Source organism: Anthonomus grandis, chromosome 6, assembly GCF_022605725.1.
Source record: "Anthonomus grandis grandis chromosome 6, icAntGran1.3, whole genome shotgun sequence".
NCBI classification, from domain to species: domain Eukaryota; kingdom Metazoa; phylum Arthropoda; class Insecta; order Coleoptera; family Curculionidae; genus Anthonomus; species Anthonomus grandis.
In genome coordinates this window covers 35,078,636-35,099,928 of record NC_065551.1, presented here as the reverse complement: position 1 = coordinate 35,099,928, position 21,293 = coordinate 35,078,636, and the positions used below count along the sequence as shown (strand labels likewise).

General features: G+C 29.6%; 1 protein-coding gene across 6 annotated transcripts in view; it reads right to left on the bottom strand.

Moving 5' to 3' along the window:
- The window catches only part of LOC126737822 (neurobeachin), a 529,789-nt gene that overhangs the window by 275,865 nt on the left and 232,631 nt on the right, over positions 1-21,293 (bottom strand). For all 6 annotated transcript variants that reach the window (XM_050442884.1, XM_050442885.1, XM_050442880.1 and 3 more), the window contains exons 14-22: positions 17,865-18,087; positions 17,287-17,811; positions 16,908-17,224; positions 14,194-15,535; positions 4,926-5,248; positions 4,677-4,856; positions 4,279-4,428; positions 2,988-3,095; positions 2,765-2,933 (exon numbers count right to left, since the gene is read on the bottom strand). In XM_050442884.1, coding sequence (XP_050298841.1) covers positions 2,765-2,933; positions 2,988-3,095; positions 4,279-4,428; positions 4,677-4,856; positions 4,926-5,248; positions 14,194-15,535; positions 16,908-17,224; positions 17,287-17,811; positions 17,865-18,087 — 3,337 coding nt within the window. The remainder of the gene's footprint in view (positions 1-2,764; positions 2,934-2,987; positions 3,096-4,278; positions 4,429-4,676; positions 4,857-4,925; positions 5,249-14,193; positions 15,536-16,907; positions 17,225-17,286; positions 17,812-17,864; positions 18,088-21,293) is intronic.

Below are 21,293 nucleotides of genomic sequence, written 5' to 3'. Positions count from 1 at the left end.
ATTAGTGTGTTCTTTGAGAACACTTAAAAAATACTTTTGTTACTGCTAGTGTTTTTGTGTATTTTTCTGATTATTCCCTAAAGTGTTTTAATTCACCAGTGGAAACTGGAGTAAAATCGGCCTAACAGTTTATGAATAGTAAATATTTTTATAAAATAAGTAAAAAAAAAAATTAGTGTGTTCTTTGAGAACACTTAAAAAATACTTTTGTTACTGCTAGTGTTTTTGTGTATTTTTCTGATTATTCCTTAAAGTATTCTTAATTCACTAGTGGAAACTGGAGTAAAATCGGCCTAACAGTTTATGAATAGTAAATATTTTTATAAAATAAGTAAAAAAAAAAATTAGTGTGTTCTTTGAGAACACTTAAAAAATACTTTTGTTACTGCTAGTGTTTTTGTGTATTTTTCCGATTATTCCCTAAAGTGTTCTTAATTCACTGGTGGAAACTGGAGTAAAATCGGCCTAACAGATTATGAATAGTAAATATTTTTATCAAATAAGTAAAAAAAAAATTTGTGTGTTTTTTGAGAACACTTAAAAAATACTTTTGTTACTGCTAGTGTTTTTGTGTAGTTTTCTGATTATTCCTTAAAGTATTCTTAATTCACTAGTGGAAACTGGAGTAAAATCGGCCTAACAGTTTATGAATAGTAAATATTTTTATAAAATAAGTAAAAAAAAATGTGTGTGTTCTTTGAGAACACTTAAAAAATACTTTTGTTACTGCTAGTGTTTTTGTGTATTTTTCTGATTATTCCCTAAAGTGTTCTTAATTTACTGGTGGAAACTGGAGTAAAATCGGCCTAACAGTTTATGAGTAGTAAATATTTTTATAAAATAGGTAAAAAAAAAAATTAGTGTGTTCTTTGAGAACACTTAAAAAATACTTTTGTTACTGCTAGTGTTTTTGTGTATTTTTCTGATTATTCCCTAAAGTGTTCTTAATTCAATAGTGGAAACTGGAGTAAAATCGGCCTAACAGTTTATGAATAGTAAATATTTTTATAAAATAAGTAAAAGAAAAAATTAGTGTGTTCTTTGAGAACACTTAAAAAATACTTTTGTTACCACTAGTGAATTTGTGTATTTTTCTGATTATTCCCTAAAGTGTTTTTAATTCACCAGTGGAAACTGGAGTAAAATCGGCCTAACAGTTTATGAATAGTAAATATTTTTATAAAATAAGTAAAAAAAAAATTAGTGTGTTCTTTGAGAACACTTAAAAAATACTTTTGTTACCACTAGTGAATTTGTGTATTTTTCTGATTATTCCCTAAAGTGTTCTTAATTCACTAGTGGAAACTGGAGTAAAATCGGCCTAACAGTTTATGAATAGTAAATATTTTTATAAAATAAGTAAAAAAAAATTAGTGTGTTCTTTGAGAACACTTAAAAAATACTTTTGTTACTGCTAGTGTTTTTGTGTATTTTTCCGATTATTCCCTAAAGTGTTCTTAATTCACTAGTGGAAACTGGAGTAAAATCGGCCTAACAGTTTATGAATAGTAAATATTTTTATAAAACAAGTAAAAAAAAAATTAGTGTGTTCTTTGAGAACACTTAAAAAATACTTTTGTTACTGCTAGTGTTTTTGTGTATTTTTTTGGTTATTCCCTAAAGTGTTTTAAATTTACCAGTGGAAACTGGAGTAAAATCGGCCTAACAGTTCATGAATAGTGCCTATTTTTCGAAAATAAAAAAAATTAGGATCTTCTTTGAGGACACTTAAAAAATCCTTTTGTTACCGTTAGTGTTTTTGTGAACTTTTTGCATTATTTCTCAAAGTGTTTTTTATCAATCAGTGGAAACCGGGGTAAAATCGGCCAACTGTTTTACAAACAGTGAATATTTTTATAAGTAAAGAAAATTTATTATCCTCTTTGGGAACACTCGAAAAAATATTTTTGCTATTGCTAGTATCTTAGTGTATTTTTGTAAGTACACCCCAAGTTGGTCTCCATTTACCACTATTATTTACCTACTATTTACTTTTTAATTTAACTCCAAGATGTTCCTTATCTATCAGTGGAAATCAGGGTAAAATCGGCCAAGCAGTTGATGAACAGTGAACATTTTTATAAAATAAGTTTAAAAAAAATTAGTGTTTTCTTTGGTGACACTTAAAAAATACTTCTGTTATCACTAGCATTCTAGTGTTTTTTTTTTGTAATACTTTAAGATGTTTCTTATCTATTAGTGGAAACTAGAGTAAAAGCGGCCTGACAGTTCATGAGCAGTGAATATTCTTATGAAATATCCTATTTCAGTGAAAACAAGTCAAAAAAAAAACTAGTGTCTTCTAACATTAAAAATTCTTATGCCGCATCTAGTGTTTTATTGCACTTTTTCATTATACCTTAGGACTTTCTGCTTGCAATTACGCCCCCTATCAAAAGTGTTAGGAACTTATAACCTTCTAAGCTCCTGGACTATATATTTATTTATCGATCAATCCAGTACATATGGCGCCACCTTAACCCATACATTCCTATCATACTATAATCAAGAAATTATTGATTCCCTCCCTGCCCTTACTAAAAAATCAATACGAACCAGCGCCATCTAAAGGCATTCTACTAAACCCTCCTTACAATCAATCAATACACCCCCTCCCCAATAAACAAAAAAAATCCTTAATATTCTTCTAATAAAGCGTGTGGTGGTGAGTGGTGAAGTGACAGTCTACTATGTCCTTTATCAATTTTTTTTTTGTGAAGTATTTTTTTTTAATAATTTAAGTTTAATTATGGCACCATCTAACCTTGAGGGCTTCCAGAGTGGTGGGAAGTCCCGTTGCTCCTCACAGGTACCGGACTAGGAGCTCTAACCGATACGGGAGGCTCTAAAATGTCCCGATACTTGGAAACCATTAGGACCGATATGAAATAGACTATGGCCAAAGATAGGAACTGAGCTTGTTTGGTCTCCTCCTAAATAAATACGGTGTTTTATTAATTGAATTTGACATAAAAATGACTCCTTACCACGTCTCTGTAAATGACAGCCCTCAGTCTGTTCACGTCCATGTCTTGTAGCAGTTTCTCGGGGTCTTTTACAGGGCTGGACTGGTTCGCTAAGTTGTCAGCCATGTTCTGTTTTAAAAAAGAAAAAATGCCCGTTTAATTCCCGTACTAATTTAAACTTATACCCGCCTAATCCCTAGAGGGAATTTCATATAATTTTACAACAGAGACCACTTAGTTGCGTTCATTCAATTAAACCACAATGGCATTCCGGAGGGCCCTTCTGGGCTTAACTGGGCTAAACTTTCGGTCGACGAGTTTTCCGGAAGTATACAAGAGCGTTACTTAACCGACGTACTTATTTTCGGTGTTATGGAATTTAATGTCGGTTTTTTGGGTAATGTCACTTAAAGTATAACTGTAATAAGTTGTAGGATAAGGATGGAATATTTTTGGAAACCCAAAAGATAAAATGAAGACCAAATAAAGAAAAGTCCGGGATCTATGAGAATAATTGTAATAAGAAGTACATAGGGCAAACAAAAAGATCAATTAATGTCACATTAAATACTGAGCACTTTGTGGGAACAGGCAACTTAAAATTACTGAAATTATTAAACAACAATCGAAAAATATATGCAAAATAAAAAAATACATTCTTAATAGGAATAAAGGTCCAATCCCTCACAGTCAATTGTATACATTAGTTCGTGCTTAAATTTAATTTAGCCTCAACATCTTTAGTATATAAGGCCACTTGTAACTAATTTTAGCTTAGCTTTGTCCCGAAGATGTTAACATCGTTAGCGAAACACGTGTCGAGAATAAAATAAAGAGTTTTGGTTAGTGGTAAAACTGTCTCGTCATTTGGAACATAAACAGGACCATAAACACTACGCATAACTTATTATACAACGACAATTTATTAAATTGGTTCATATATGTCCGTTGGAAAATGCCAAAACTCGCATGATTAAAGCGAGTCAACTTGCCTAATTCTGGTTAACAGAATTATATTTATTTAATAATTAAAATAGTCACCTTACTACGGTACTGTTTAAATTACTGTTGACGTTGACAAATGACATTTAACGCATGGTTTAACTGTCAAGCGGCTAACTTCAGTGATCAGGGTCGGGCTTATTTTGACTACACCTGACAAATTACACTTTAACTTAAAAACTTCTGAATGAAACGATTCTATAAAAAAGGCGTCAACCTCCACTAAAAACTGCAAAAGCGCACGATGATTTTTTTTTAAATCACAATAAATTTTTTTTTTTCATAAATCACTTGATGAAATTCCACATACCTTAGGTGAGGAGGTCTGCACTCCTCTAATAAACGACTGCAGGTGGGCCGCCTTGTGATTGGCGCTTAGCGTGGTGGGTGCAATAGCGTGTTGGTGCGGTCTGCTCCTCTCTTTACACTCCAGGCAATTGCGTACAGCACACGTGCACACCTGATAAGCCACACAACGATCACAGACATTAAGGAAAACGACAAAAAAAATTGTTTTTCTTCATAATTTAAACGGATAATTGGTGAATCATGCTCGAGTAAAAAAAAAAAGCGACAAAAACTGTACATACAATAATTAATAAATAAAAAAAATAAATATATTTTGAGACCCGAGGTTTTTATTATTTCTCTACTTACGTAGGTCTCTTTGAGATAATGGACGAGTTCTTTCAATTTAAAAATACGTACCAGTCTGAGGCACTGCCTCAATATCCCACCGCTGGACATGTTCTTCTCCGCCTCCAACTCGCCAAAATTAAGAGAACTAGCGAAAATTAACACGTCTGCCATGTTGACCAGTCGCTGCAAGAAACTGACGGCCACCTCTATAGGCATCCCTTGTGTGGGTTCGATCACATCTAATTCATTCTATAAAAAAAAACAATAACAATCGATCTCTTATTTCTCCTCAATTTCCTCTAAGTCCCTACTACGTACATTCGGTGAGGTAGCAGAGGCTAAAAGGGGTAACAACCCTCCGCAAGCGATAATCAAATTGTCGACCAGCTGCGAAATGAGATGAACGGTATTGACGACAAAGATGGCGTTATCGCTGCTATTGACGAAATCTAGAACGGATTTGGTCGAGTGGCTCCTCCACACCTGGATGTCCGTCTCCAGGGAGAAGAGGACGTCCGAGAGGAGCCTCTGGTGGATGTAGGACCACTTGAACTCTGGAATTCTGAATGGGGGTCTCGTTGGACCCGGACTGAACATCGGTCTGGTGCTCGACGTGGGGTCTGATTTTGAATGTTTCGGTTCTAGAAATTGTCAGATGATATTTTTTTTTTCGTACAGGGCAATTGAAGACGTTTTTCTTTATCGTAGATGGAGTTCGCAGGTTTAGGACCCAGAAATTAAAAAAATTCTTTTTTTTGAAAAGTGACGTTATTTACCTCTTTTTCAAGGCTTAAGCACGTAACTGAATATTCACTTTAAAACATCAAAATTATAGACATTAATTGTTTTTTTATACTATAAAAAATAAAAATTTTAGCATCGAGCAAAGATCCTTTGGTACAATACTTTTTAATTTAGAAAAAATATACTGAGTAGGTTTTAAGTTGTAAAAAGCCAATAATTTATTTTTTAAATGGGTTTGAACTCCTTCTAGATACACAGAGAAATGTAAAATATTTACAAACTTCTTTGTGGTCTCTGGTGTATTGAACATTCCTATTTTTTACGTTAAATTAATTGATTATTCTATTAGCAAGTGACACAGGATAGTTATTTTCTTTTGATGAACCTATTATCATTTTTAAATTTTCATCATGGAATTTAGAGCTACTTAAGTTGAAAGACCTGAATTGAATAATAAGTTTTTAATTGTTGCCATTTTATGTGTAATAGCATGGGCGGACAAGTGATTTAATAAACTCCCTGATAATGTGGGTTTTCTATACCAATTTTTTATTGAAGCACCATCATTTCTAATCACCAAGGTATCCAAAGAAGTGATTTTATTATCTCCTTCTAGCTCTTTAATGAATTTAATTTTGTCATGAAAACTGTATAAAGTTCATCAATTTTATCCCTGGGTTACCCATTGCTAAAGTAACTACTATTGAACAAAAATGCAACAATTTCAATAAAATATTTCTTTGGAATCCTTGTATAAACACTAACTACCACTATTTAAAACTAAATCTTTGGGAATATTTGTAAACAAAGAACTGACATAAAAAAAAAATTAGTGTGTTCTTTGAGAACACTTAAAAAATACTTTTGTTACTGCTAGTGTTTTTATGTATTTTTCTGATTATTCCCTAAAGTATTCTTAATTAACCAGTGGAAACTGGAGTAAAATCGGCGTAACAGTTTATGAATAGTAAATATTTTTATAAAATAAGTAAAAAAAAAATTAGTGTGTTCTTTGAGAACACTTAAAAAATACTTTTGTTACTGCTAGTGTTTTTGTGTATTTTTCTGATTATTCCCTAAAGTGTTTTTAATTCTCCAGTGGAAATTGGAGTAAAATCGGCCTAACAGTTTATGAATAGTAAATATTTTTTATAAAATAAGTAAAAAAAAAAAATTAGTGTATTCTTTGAGAACACTTAAAAAATACTTTTGTTACTGCTAGTGTTTTTGTGTATTTTTCTGATTATTCCCTAAAGTGTTTTTAATTCTCCAGTGGAAACTGGAGTAAAATCGGCCTAACAGTTTAGGAATAGTAAATATTTTTTATAAAATAAGTAAAAAAAAAAAATTAGTGTATTCTTTGAGAACACTTAAAAAATACTTTTGTTCCTGCTAGTGTTTTTGTGTATTTTTCTGATTATTCCCTAAAGTGTTCTTAATTCACCAGTGGAAACTGGAGTAAAATCGGCCTAACAGTTTATGAATAGTAAATATTTTTATAAAATAAGTAAAAAAAAAATTTGTGTGTTTTTTGAGAAAACTTAAAAAATACTTTTGTTACTGCTAGTGTTTTTTGTGTATATTTGTAAACCAAGAAGTGACATCTAGAGACATTATTAAATGGTTATAGGGTATTTTTATGTTGATATTTGACGTGACAAACTCAAATGAATTTTTCACATTATATAAAAACGTTGTTATACAGTCGTACAACGTTGTCGTTCAGTTACGTTATGTGCTTTAAAAAAAAAAACTGTTTCTTAATGACAGCCCTTTACAAAAAAGGAAGTTTTTGATTTCTTGGTCCTAAACCTGCGAACTCCATCTACGCTACATACTAAGGAAGCTACTTTCAATCAATTTTTTTTAATGTTTAATTCTACTTGGAAAGGTAAAAAAAGCTCATTTTCTGCCTAGATTATTAATGTAATTTTTCAAAAAAATTTAGTAAATTTTTCTTATATTCCTCCAGGAATTTAAGAAAATTGCTCTTCTATCCACATACTTAAATGATAGATATGGTTTTAAAATTGTAGTGTTAATGCAGTATTCAATTTACATATTAAATTTGAGTAAGCAGAACTTGCATGTTCCAGAAAAAAAATATATAGAGTTTACGAACTGCCTGGAATGGGTTAATAATTAAATTTCTTCCAGGCAGTTGAACAGAGTGAAAGAAAGTGAGAAGCCAAACCAAGACTTTTGTCTTTTTTTCTTGCAAATATCGGAGAGGGATAGAAGAATGACTCCATCTATTGCCTGGAATTGATAGACATTTTTTATTTTTTCCAGGCACTTGAAGCAGAAAGAGATGCAGGGATATAGAAATTTATTTGTTTTCTGGCTAATTTAGAAGGCTCGATTGACTTCCTGGAATTAGTATAATATTTTCAACTCTTTCCAACAGTTGAACTAGAAAGAGACCTAAATAAAAAAAAGCTTGCATAATTTAAATATTTTAAAAATGATAATTTTAACTCTAAAAAAATTACTTGAGATCAAAAATTCAAAAATAAGAAATAATTGCATAATTTAAATGAACACGATAATTTTTTTTATTAATACCTGTATTAATAAAAAAATTATAATGCAATGCATAATTTAACTGGATATGATGATCATTGTTATTAAATTAATAAAATTATTGTTTTAATCAAATTTTTAGATATAAAATAATAAGATCAAGTTATTTAAGTACCTGGACATTATGTCCAGACTTTTGTAGTGATTTTTTACCTTATTATTAAGAGTCCTAAAATATATAATTTAAATTAACTCGATGAATATTTTTTGTCAAAAAATGCCTTTCTTTGAGTTAAAATCATTAAAAATCAAAGTAAAATGCATAATTTAATTAACTATGAAGGCCATTATTATTAAATTATTATAATATAATGATTAGATTTGTCATTTTATAATTAAAAGAAATTAAAAAGTATATAAAAATTCATAATTTAAATGAACAAGATAAAACAAAATTATTTCGAAAAATTAACTTTTTCGATTAAAATCCCGATAATTAAAGTGCAAAATCTACTCAAATACTTATGATAACCAATAATTCTTTTGAGATAATTAAAGAAAAAAGCATCCTTAAAACATGCACTTTAAATAAAAATTAGCATAATTTAATTAAACACAAGAAGCATTTTTTTTTAAAATTATATGACTAGAATTAAAAAATATATAAAATTATAATAAAAAGATCAATTTAATTAAAAATAGTATTTTTTAAAAGGACCAAGTATTTTAAAGGACTTTATTATTTGTCGCATTTGATTAACTTTTATGTCAATTTAATCTAATTTTCTTATATTTGCCTGGATTTTGAGGCAATATTGTAAAGAATTTGAGGTTTTCGGACTCGAATTATTTCCCATGTTTTCCATAATTTTTTTCATATTTTCCCTGGATTTTTAGCCTTTTTTTTTAATCCATTACGCAAATGAAGTAATTTTTAGTTTTAGGCCTTTTGTTTAATTTTTTAACTTTATAAAAATATCAAGTAAATTTATGGAGTATTTCGAGCTATTGACCAGATTTTCCCTGGATGTAATTAATTTAAATTTTTTCATATTGTCCAGGCTTTTGGGAGTCATTTTGTATGTCTTTTAAGTACTGGATATGTTTCGTGTATCTATTTTATTCTAAGGTTTTCGGGTTAATTTTCATGTTATCCAGAACATAATTGTTTATCTTTGCCAAGCTTTTGAAGTAATTTTTTATGTCTACCAGTCATTGAGAATAATTTTTCGTTTTATTCCAGGAATTTGATGTATTTTCCAGGCATGTTCATGCTTAAATTATTTCCCATGCTTTCCCTGATAATATTGCCATAACTTATCTGTATCTTTCAAGAATTTTAGGCGTTTCAGGCATATAAAGTTTCATGGATTTATTTTCATAGATTTCTTTTATTGATTTACAGTCTTTTTGCGTCAATTTGTGTGTTTTTTTATATTTGCCAGGATTCTGGATTTTTTTAAACTAGCCGGCAAAACCACAAATTGAGGAAAAAAAAATTCATAAAAATCTGGATCAAAGGACCAAAAATTAAATTTATTAAAAATGTGAGTTGAAAAATCAAAAAAATAGAAAAACATCAATTTCATAGGAATCCAGATCGAAGAACCAACATTTAAATTAATAAAAAATGTAACACAAAAAACCATAATATGAGAAAAAAAAGTCAATATAATAAGAATCCGGATCGAACAATTAAAAAGGGGCAAAAAACTTGAAATTTATTTAAAAAATGCTAGAAATTGAAGAAAAAATTTAATCAAATAAAAATCCGGAATGAAGGACCAAAAATTGAAGCCAAAAATTAAATTAAAAATTTGGCTACAAAACCCAAAAATCGACGAAAAAAAATCGTCTCAAAGGACCAAAAATCAAGGATCTAAATTTAATTTTATACAAATCCGACTCGAAGGACCAAAAATTGAATTTGTTGAAAATGTGATTTAAGAACCAAGAAAAGAGGAAAAAAATAATAATTTTACAAAAATCCGGATTAAGGGATCAAAAATTAAATTTATTAAAAATGTGACTTAAAAAACCAAAAAATTAGAAAAAAAAATCAATTAATTAGGAATTCGGATCGTAGAACCACAAATTAACAAAAAAAATTTAATTTTGGATTATACATTTATTAAAAAAAAATGCGACTCGATAAATAAAAAATTAAATTTATTAAAATTTGACTTGAGAAATTAAAAATTAAAGGAGAAATTTAATCAAATAAAAATACGACATAAAAGACCAAAAATTGACGCCAAAAATTAAATTAATTAAAAATTTGCCTACAAGGACCAAAAATCGATGAAAAAAATTAGATTTAATAAAAAATCATCTCAAAGGAGCAAAATCCGAGTCGAAGGACCAAAAATTAAACTGGTTAAAAATGTGATTTAAGAACCAAAAAATTAGGAAAAAAAATTTAATTTCAGAAAAATCCGGATCAAAGAACCAAAAATTAAATTTAATAAAAGTGTGACTTGAAAAACCAAAAAATTATAAAAAAAAATCAATTTAATAAGAATCCGGATCGAAGAATCACAAATAACGAATAAAATTAAACTTATTTAAAATTTGCCCACATGGACCAAAAATCTGGGATATTAATTTAATTAAAAAAAAAAATCTGTTCGAAGGACCAACAATTATTAATTAAAAATGTGACATAAGAAACCAAAAAAATTAATTTATTAAGAATCCCGATAAAACAATAGAAAAGTGGCAAAAAAATATTAAATTTACTAAAAAATTGCCTCAAAGGACTAAAAGTCTGGAATATACATTTATTAAAAAAAACCGACCAAAGGACCAAAAATTGAATTTAATGAAAATGTGATTTTAGAACCAAAAAATTAAGACAAAAAATTAATTTCATGAGAATCCGGATCGAAGAACCACAAATTGATAAAGAAAATAAATTTATTTAAAATTTGTCCCCAAGGACCACAAATCCGGGATATAAATTTAACTAAAAAAAAAATCTGTTCGAAGGACCAACAATTAATAATTAAAAATGTAACATAAAAAAACCAAAAAAATTAATTTATTAAGAATCCCAATAAAACAAAAAAGAAAAGAGAAGTGGCAAAAAAACATGAAATTTACTGAAAATCGCCTCCAAGGACTAAGAGTCTGGAATATACATTTATTTTTAAAAAAAATCCGGCTTGATGAAAAAAAAATTAGAATTGTGACTTGAAACACGAAAGAATGAGGTAAAAAAATCAATTTAATAAAAGTCCGGTTCGAAGAACAAAAAATTCACGACAAAAATTAAATTTATTAAGATCTGACTTGAGAAATTAAAAATTGAAGAAGAAACTTAAAATACGGAATAAAACACCAAAAATTTACGCCAAAAATTAAATTAATTGAAAATTTGCCTACAAGGACCAAAAATCGACAAAAAAAGTTAAATTTATTAAAAAATCGTCTCAAAAGACTAAAAACCAAGGATCTAAATTTAATTTTATACAAATCCGACTTGAAGGATCAAAAATTGTATTTGTTAAAAATGTGATTTGAGAACCAAAAAAATTAAGAAAAAAACTTAATTTAATAGGAATCCGGATCGAAGAACCACAAATAGATAAAAAAAATAAAATTTTTTTAAAACTTGCCTCCAAAAATCTGGGATTTAAATTTAACTAAAAAAAATCAGTTCGAAAAACCAACAATTATTAATTAAAAATGTGACATAAAAAAACAATAAACCCATTTATTGAAAATTTAAAAATTCCGATAAAACAACAGAAAAATGGCAAAAAAACAAGGAATTTACTAAAAAATCACCTACAAGGGCTGGAATATACATTTATAAAAAAAAATCCGACTGGATAAATAAAAACTTAAATTTATTAAAATTGTGACTTGAAAAACGAAAGAATGAGGTAAAAAAAATCCATTTAAAAAAAAGTCCGGTTCAAAGAACCAAAAATTCACGACAAAAATAAAATTTATTAAAAATTTGACTCAAAAGGAAAATATTCTATATTATATTATTTTAAAAAATCCAACTCAAAGAACCAAAAATTAAATTAAAGAAAAATTTGCTATCATAGATCAAAAATTTAAAACAAAAATTTTACTTGGATTAAGGATTAAACATCTAATTTAGTCCAGGTCAAAAAATTTAATTTAATAATAATCCGGCTCGAAGGACCATAAATTAGATTTTGTAAAAATTCCTTTGAACTCGAAGAACCAATTTATTCTCCTGGTTCTGTGACAATAAAAAATTAAGGTTAAATGCAAAGAAATCGAAATTTCGAACTTTAGGCAATAATTCTAGGGTGTATACTGCAAATGTTGGTAATATGCGGATTATTGTAAATGTGGAAAACACTTCGAAATTAAATGCTTAACTTAATTCTTAACAGAAACTTGATAGAGTCTGAAACGTCGAGTCAATATACTCAATTAACACACATTAATGGCAAAAAACATGAAATTTACCAAAAAATCGTCTCCAAAATTAAATTAAGTAAAAATTTGCCTACAAGGACCATAAATCGATGAAAAAAATTACATTTAATAAAAAATCATCTCAAAAGACTAAAAATCAAGGATCTAAATTTAAATATATAGAAATCCGACTCGAAGGATCAAAAATTGAATTTGTTGAAAATGTGATTTGAGAACCAAAAAAATTAAGAAAAAAAATCAATTTAATAGGAATCCGGATCGAAGAACGACAAATTGATAAAATAAATAAAATTTATTTAAAATTTACCTCCAAAAATCTGGGATTAACATTTATTAATTAAAAATTTGACATATAAAACTGATAAAAAAAATGATTAAGAATGGCGATAAAACAATAGAAAAAAGGTAAAAGAACAAGAAATTTACTAAAAAATCGTCTCCAAGGACTAAAAATCTGGAATATGCTATTTATTGAAAAAAAAATCCGGCTCGGTAAACAAATAATTTAATTTATTAAAATTGTGACTTGAAAAATCAAAAAATGAGGATAAAAAGATCAATTTGATAAGATTCCGAGATTCCAGAGAAGGACTAAAAATCCAGAAAAAAAATTAAATTTATTAAAAATCTGACTTGAGAAACTAAACATTGAAGATAAAAAATGTAATAAATAAAAATCCGGAATAAAGGACCAATAATTGACTCAAAAAATTAAATTAATTAAAAATTTGCCCACAAGGACCAAAAATCGACAAAAAAAATTAAATTTATCAAAAAAACATTTCAAAAGACTAAAAACCAAGGACCTAAATTTAATTATATACAAATCCGACTCGAAGGATCACAAATTGAATTTGTTGAAAATGGGAATTGAGAACCAAAAAATGATGCTTTAATGCCAAAAGATGATGCCCTAATGCGGTGAACCTTTAATAGACGCTGATTTATGAGACTTGGACTTTGAGTTTACTCTTTTCCCTCCTTTGGTTATTTGCAATTTGCCTCCAAAAATCTGGTATTTAATATTAATTTAAAAAAAATCAGTTCGAAGGACTAACAATTATAATATTAATTAAATATGATATTAATTAAAAACGTCACATATATAACCAAAGAAAATAATTTATGAAGAATGGCGATAAAACAATAAAAAAGTGGTAAAAAACATGAAATTCACTAAAAAATCGCCTCCAAGGACTAAAAATCTGGAATATGCATTTATTAAAAAAAATCCGGCTCAGTGAACAAATAATTTAATTTATTAAAATTGTGACTTGAAAAATCAAAAAATGAGGATAAAAAGATCAATTTAATAAAAGTCCGGATTGAAGGACTAAAAATCCACAAAAAAAATTAAATTTATTAAAATTCTGACTTAAAACGAAATATTATTATATATTATATTATTTTAAAAAATCCAACTCAAACAACCAAAAATTAAATTAAAGAAAAATTTGCTTTTATAGATCAAAAATTTTACTCGGATAGGATTAAGGATTAAACATCTAATTTAGTCCAGGTCAAAAAATTAAATTTAATAATAATCCAGCTCGAAGGACCATAAATTAGATTTTGTAAAAATTCCTTTGAACTCGATAAACCAATTTGATCTCCTGATTCTGTGATAAAAAATGAAGGTTAAATGCAAAGAAATCGAAATTTCGGACTTTAGGCAATAATTCTAGGGTGTATGCTGCAAATTTTGGCGATATGCGGAAAACACTTTGTATAAAAACGAAATTAAATCCTCAACTTAATTCTTAACAGAAACTTGATAGAGTCTGAAACGCGAGTCAATATACTCAATCGACACACACATAGAGTGTTTAATTGCTGGCATAACTCAATTGTACATGATCAACACATTCCTAAAATTATAAAAACCTCAAATACTCACCAAATTGATTCGAATCGACTTGGGTGGAAATCGAGGCGCTCCGTGGTCGTCGCTGAGGCGAAGCTTGAGGCACGTGTGAACTACTCGTACGATCTTCCTGAGTCTGCGACTCCATATGATTGGTCGGCAAACTGACCCTCCTTCTCACCTCACCACCGTGAGGCACCACCACCTCAGCCGCACGCATCATCTCCCTCTTAGGACTAACGTCAGCAACGACGTCCGGAGGAGACGCGTTACTAGCAGCAGCAGTAGAATAGCTAGGATCACAGTATTGCGAAATCGTTGGAATTTTTTCTACGGTAGGCACTTCTTCTTCTTCATCTGTTATCTCATTTGCTTCCAATGCGGTGCCCGTTGGAACGTTCGGTTCATCCTTAATTAGACTAGAATTGTTTGTTTGGTTGGACGGCTCTATTTCTACTGGCACAGCACTATTTTCAACAATTGGCACAAAATTATTAGTAGTAAGTTCACTATCACTAACGGTATGCTTATCACTAACGTCACCTTGACCCTCCTCGTTTAACGTCACTATCGCGTTCGCGTCACCGCTATTATCACCATTGTCTTGGGTTTTCGTCGCGTTTAACTCTTCCGTTGGTGTTAAATAACGTTCGGACTCGCTGTCGATTAGTTCACCCTTTTCGATACTTTTAACCGGACTAATTGGGTCAACCAGATCCGCATCTTTGGCAGTTTTATTTAGCTCAACGTTTTTACTGTTCAATTCCTGGACTTCTGTAGGTCTGGATTCGTCTTTTGAGCAAATGAGTTGCTCCTCCAGCAGCTTCTCGGACTTGGCCAGGATTTCTTGCACGATTTCCTCGATGATTTGGCTCTTTTGTTGCTCCTCACTGAACTCCACTTTAGTGGGACTTCCGAAGCTCGTGCTACTCGCCCCGGTGTGCACTCCATTGCACAACGGCGAACCCGCATCGTCGTCTCGCGAATACGGCGACTCTTTCCCGATTTTATTGTCACTATACAAGTCACTAGTCCGTGAATCTAAACTCACTCCCTCACTGTCCTCGTGTTTCGCCATATACGAGACCGGACTACCCTCGGATATTGTGGAGTTGTAGTCGCAGCTGCATACTTGTTCGCTCTTGTCGTTCTCGTTCAGTTCGATTTCTCTGATGGTCGGACGTACGTCGTGGTGCCAATCGTCGTCCGTGTTGCACCCGTTGTGCATCGTCTGCGGGGGTTGACCGTGCCACCCCGAAATGGTACTGATCGGGTGCTGTTGTCTGACTAGCGGATCGGTTATTTGGTCAGCACGATGACGCTCGTAGTGCTCGTACACTTGCGAGAATTGCAGTTTGAATTCTTCGTAAGACACCTGCAATTATTGATTTTTTTGTTATCGGAGGAGAGGTACGACCATGCGGATGGTCTCGTTGGATTCAGAAAGGCGAAATTAAGACAGACCTGTTGGAATTTTCCCGATGGTGGCCATAGAAGCCGAGATATCGACCTTCAAAGTTTGGGATTTCTCATTTTCCCCCCGTATCGAATTTTTCAGTAAAAATTGATTTTTTTTGAATTCGAACTTACTGTACCAACGGCTTATTCCCATCACCTACATTACAAAAACACCGGGTTATAGCAAGATTTGACAAGAAATAACGGAATGAGAGCACTTTGAAAATTCAGAAAAAGTCATTTATCGACCTCGTTTTTGAGGCCAAAAATGGGCCCTAAAAATGCGAGATTTCAGCTAATATAAGAGGTACAATCTTGTGGATGGTCTCGTTGGATTCAGAAGGATGAAACTAAGACAGAACCGTTGGAATTTTCCTGATAGTGTCCATAGAAGCCGAGATATCGACCTCCAAAGTTTGGGAATCTAAATTTGAGAAGCATATTTGGAATTGAAAAGTTCAAGATTATAAAGATATGCATAACTTAATTGGGTTTAACGAACGTTTTTTTAAAAAAAATTATGCCTTAAATATTTAAGATTGAAATAATGAAAAAATATGCAAAACTTAATTGGAGTCGACTCAGAAGAAAATTTTAAATATTTTAATTTTTTATTTTTTATTTTAAATTACGAATATCTACGTTTATAATTGTATGTTTTTCTAGTCAAAAAAATAAAAATTCAACAAAGTTAAAGAAAAATTAAAATTTTAGCAATTAAAGAATTAAAAATATTACGTTGAAAAGAATTCAAGAAAAAAAAACTAATATTTTCTAAAAACTAATTTTTATTATAATTATTTTCTAAAAAAAAAAAAACTAATACTTTTATTTCATTTTTTAGGTACACCCCCCGTATCGAATTTTTCACTAAAAATTGATTTTTTTCGAGTTTGAACTAACTATACCAGCGACTTATTCCCATGACCTACATTACGAAAACACCGGCCTATACCAAGATTCGACCAGTAATAACGGAATGAGAGCACTTTGAAAATTCGGAAAAAGTCATTTTTCTTACTCGTTTTTGAGCTCAAAAATGGGCCGTAAAAATGCGATATGTCGGCTAATATTAGAGCTACGATCTTGCGGATGGTCTCGTTGGATTTAGAAGGACAAAACTAAGACAGAATCGTTAGAATTTTTCTGATAGGACCCATAGAAGCTGAGATGTAGGCCTCTAAAGTTTGAGATTTTTCATTTTTCACAATTTTTGTCACAAAAAAATCATTTTTATTTCCCTATCTCACCGACATTAGAAAAAATGGGTGAAAGTGAGTTTTACTAACCTTAGAATGGACTATAGCCAACGTATCAACCCACACCCTCCATCCCCCATACTCATACTTAATGGCATGGTGCAACAGCATCCTAAACAAAGCGTAAACCATATCCGACAATTTTTGTTCCTCAGTGTTCTGCGGATGGATATAGGCCATCGCTATGAGCCACTCTTGCCACACCGACATCTGAAGTACGGTTCTTCGGTTTTCTCTGTTGTTGTTACAGAGCAACGTCATGTCCGATAAGAAAAGTTTTTTCACCTCCAACAGCTGATCCGTTTGCTTCGATTGTCGTATAAGGGTCGCGACCACTTTAAGGATCACTAAAAAATATAACACTCGACATTAAGATCCTAAAACTTATTAAAAACCATGAGGAACTTACTAGGATTCTCCAGTCTAAAGTGCGACTCAGGTTCCGGGTGTCTGGTGTAAAGTATCTGCTGACTAATGTGTTCCGTCATAATCTCGTATAAAACGTTATAAGTGGGTAGCGTAAGAGACTCCTCGTTCAACAACAACCGATCCGCCAACAAGGTGTACAAGTTGTGCGGACTCATAACGTCGTATTTCCTCTTGTGGGTGCTTCTGCTCAAGAAAAACCCTAAAAGCTTCAAAGCTTGCAGCCGTATCAGCTGACTTTCCATAGCTAAAAGCTTAAAAATCGTCCTGACCCCTTGCTTAGCGTCGAAAGCCGGCACCATACAAGAGGGATGCTCGGACATTAAGGAAATCAACATTTGCAGGACGTCGTGGAGGTTCTCGTCCTCATGCACGGTCGTTAAGTAGTTCAGGACACTTTGGAGTTCGTCCTCTTTGATTCCGTTGCCGATCATAATCAGCTGCTTGAGGAAGAGCAGGATGTAAGCTCTTATGGCCAGAATGTCTTTCTGGGCTGGCCTGGGACCATCTTAAAACGCACTGAGTTATTAAGAAATCGATTATTTTTAAGTATAAACCTACCGAGCCCTTTAGGGTAAATTCCGCTCTTGGATCTAGGGTTCGCCACCCAGTAATAATACTTTAGGGTGTGTACGGTTTGAAGTACGGTGGACACCCTTCGTACGTTGGAGTAGATTTGGGTGTCCGAGAGGAACTCGGTGGCCAAATAGGAGTAAAGTCTCGCCTGGACCGGTGCCGGGGTGTAAATCCACAGGGCGGGATTGAATAGTACGTGATCTAACAGCTGCCAGGTCAAAAATGAAACGTAAAATAACTAGATCAACCTTATTTCTTGCTGTTCCCCGTACTTACCCATGGATGTATTTTGACAATTATTTGATAGTTTGAAGAGAGTATTCGCAAAAAATTTTAATAGATTGAAAATTGAAAATGTATATCTCTTTTTTTATAAACACCTTTTAGAAAGAAAAACTTAAAAAATAGAATTAAATAGAATTACAGGTAACTCTTGGTTTATGACATTTTAGTTTTGCAGATGATGTTTATGGCCTTTATTTAGATTTAATTGAAACTAGTGTAAATAGTGCAGAATTCATGCATACGATATGTGGTAATAGGAGGCCTCAACATGTTTCACAGCGGATTTAAATTTAATTGAGAAATTGAATTTTTTCACAGATTAAGCAGCAACTTATTACTCTTTATTAATGTTTATTTTTGGACTTTTATGGTGATTTTTATCTTTTTTATAGAAACAAAATTTTGAAAATTGTCTCCGATTTAAACTGAAGGTAACCACTTATATAAAAGCCTATAATAAATTGTCTAAATTTGAGAAGCATATTTGAAATTAAAAACTTAAAAATTATAAAAATATGCATAACTTAATTGGGTTTGACGAACGTTTTTTTAAAAAAAATTATGCCCTAAATATTTAAGATTAAAATAATTAAAAATTAAAAAATATGCATAACTTAATTGGAGACGACTCTGATTTTCTTAAGACGTCTTAAGAGGATTTCAAATATTTCAATTTTTTAGTTTTGTTTTGAACTACGTTTTTAATTTTATGTTTTTTTATTGAAAAAAATAAATATTCGACAAATTTGAAGAAAAATTTAAATTTTATCAATTAAAGAATTAAATTAATTAAAAATATTGCGTTGAAAAAAATAAAAAAAAAAATATTTTAAAAAAATGAAAAAGTTTACATTAATTAAAAAAAAATTTTTTTTTGTCAAATATTATAATTTTTCTTATTTTTTAAATTACAATACAAAATTTGTACAATTTCGCGGTTTCTTATATTATGAATATCTGAGTTAATGTATTTTTTAAATTTTTAAGTGTAATTTCACAAGTTTAATTTCGGCCAATAAAATCTTAAAATTTTTAATTTTTATTTTTTTATTTAAAATATTTTAGTAAAAAAATAGACTTTAACCAATTAAATATCACAAAAAAATTATAAAAATAATAAATAGTTAAAACTGCAAATTTTTAAGATTTAAGTGAATAATAAAAATATACATTTATGAAAAAAATAATGCTCATAAAAAAATATTATTTTAGACTGTTCAATATTTCTTAAATTCACTGCAAAAATCCTAAAGGAATTTTGAAAATTCAAATTTTTTAATAAACTTACAATTTTTTAGTTTTCTTTTGAATTACAAATATCTACGTTTTTAATTTTATGTTTTTTTAATCAAAAAAATTAATATTTAACAAATTTAAAGAAAAATTAAAATTTTAGCAATTAAAGAGTTAACATTATTTTTTTCATATTTTTTAATTTATAAAACAAAATTTGTATGATTTTATATTATGAATATCTGTTTTTTGCGTGGTCAATAGAATTTTAAAGTTTTTAATTTTGATTAAAAAACTTGAAAAAAAAATCGTTAGGATTTTTAACCAATTAAATATCACGAAAAAATTATAAAAATAATAAATTTAAACAAAAAGTGAAAACTGCAGATTTTTAATACTTAAGTGAAAAATTCATTCATTCATAAAAAAAATTATATTTTAGACTTTTCAATATTTTCAATATTTCAATTCATTGCAAAATTTTTAAACGAATTTCGAAAATTCAATTCTTTTTAATGACTTTTTTTAAAAATATGGAACAGTCCCTCAGTTGAAGTGAAAAAACTTTAAAAAAGGCTCATGCCACGAGGATTTTACAACTTTTCAAAATTTGAGTTGTATATTTGCAATTAAAAATTATAAAAATATGCATAACTTAATTGGATGTGAGGAACGTTTCTTTAAAATGCGTTGTAAATTTCAGATAAACATACCTTAAGATTAAAAACTATACATAATTTAATTGGATACATTTGTTAATTTAATATATTTTAAAAATGTAAATGTTTAAATCTTTTAAAGATAATTCTCTATTTTTTAAATAAAAATATTTTTTAAATGGCATAAGATGTTGTGATTTTTTGAATTTAAAAAAAAATTTTCAATTTTTTCGTTTATTTTTAATCAAAAACTATTTTTTTTTAAATACTTACCATATAAAAAAATAAAGTTTACTAATTGAATATCCCAAAAAATGAAAATTAAATTCCTGAAGTTATACAAAAAAATCAAAGTTTCAACATCTGACCACCTAAAATAACAAAAAAAAGGCAAAAATTAATGTTTCAAAAAAATCTCAAATGTCAGATTTTTTTTCATAAGAAATAATCTCAATACAAACTTTCTATAGGAATTTCAAAATTTTAAATTCTTAATTAGACATTCAAAAATGTCGCTACGCCCACTATTTTAAGTGCCAAAAAAAACCTCAGAAATAGCGTATGCCATAAGAATTTATAATTGTCAAAGTTTGACATGCATATTTTGAATTAAAAATCTGAAAGTTATAAAAGTATGCATAACTTAACTGGATCTGAGAAACGTTTCTTATAAAGTTCAATAAGAAATAAATTAAATAATTCTTAAGTTTAATAAAAAAAATAAATTGAGAAATTATGATGTCTTGACAATTTAAATTATTATCAGTTGTTTTTCAAACCTGTCCACCATTTTAAGTGAAAAAATCTTAATTTCTTAAAAATTTCACGTGCATATTTGCATAAAAACTTCAAACTTATTTAAATATGCGTAACCTAACTGGATCAAGTAACGGTTTAGAAAAATTTAAGATTAAAAAATGTGCATAACTTTATTGGATACAACTGTGATTTTCATAAATTTTAAAGGTGCCAACTTTTAATCAACATCTTAGACATTTTAAAAATAATGCACGATTTTAAATAATTATGTTTTAAATAGCATGTGCCAATAAAATTTGATGATTTTTTAAAAAATGCATTTTTTGGCACTTTTGAATTTATCTTAAATTTTTCCATCTTTTTAAATTTTTATCTAGTTCTAAGCACTCTATTTACGCCTCTTTCATTTTATTGTTTACCAACTGTCACTCTAAGCAATTCACTCAACTTCTTCACTCTCTCTCTCTAACAGCTGAAA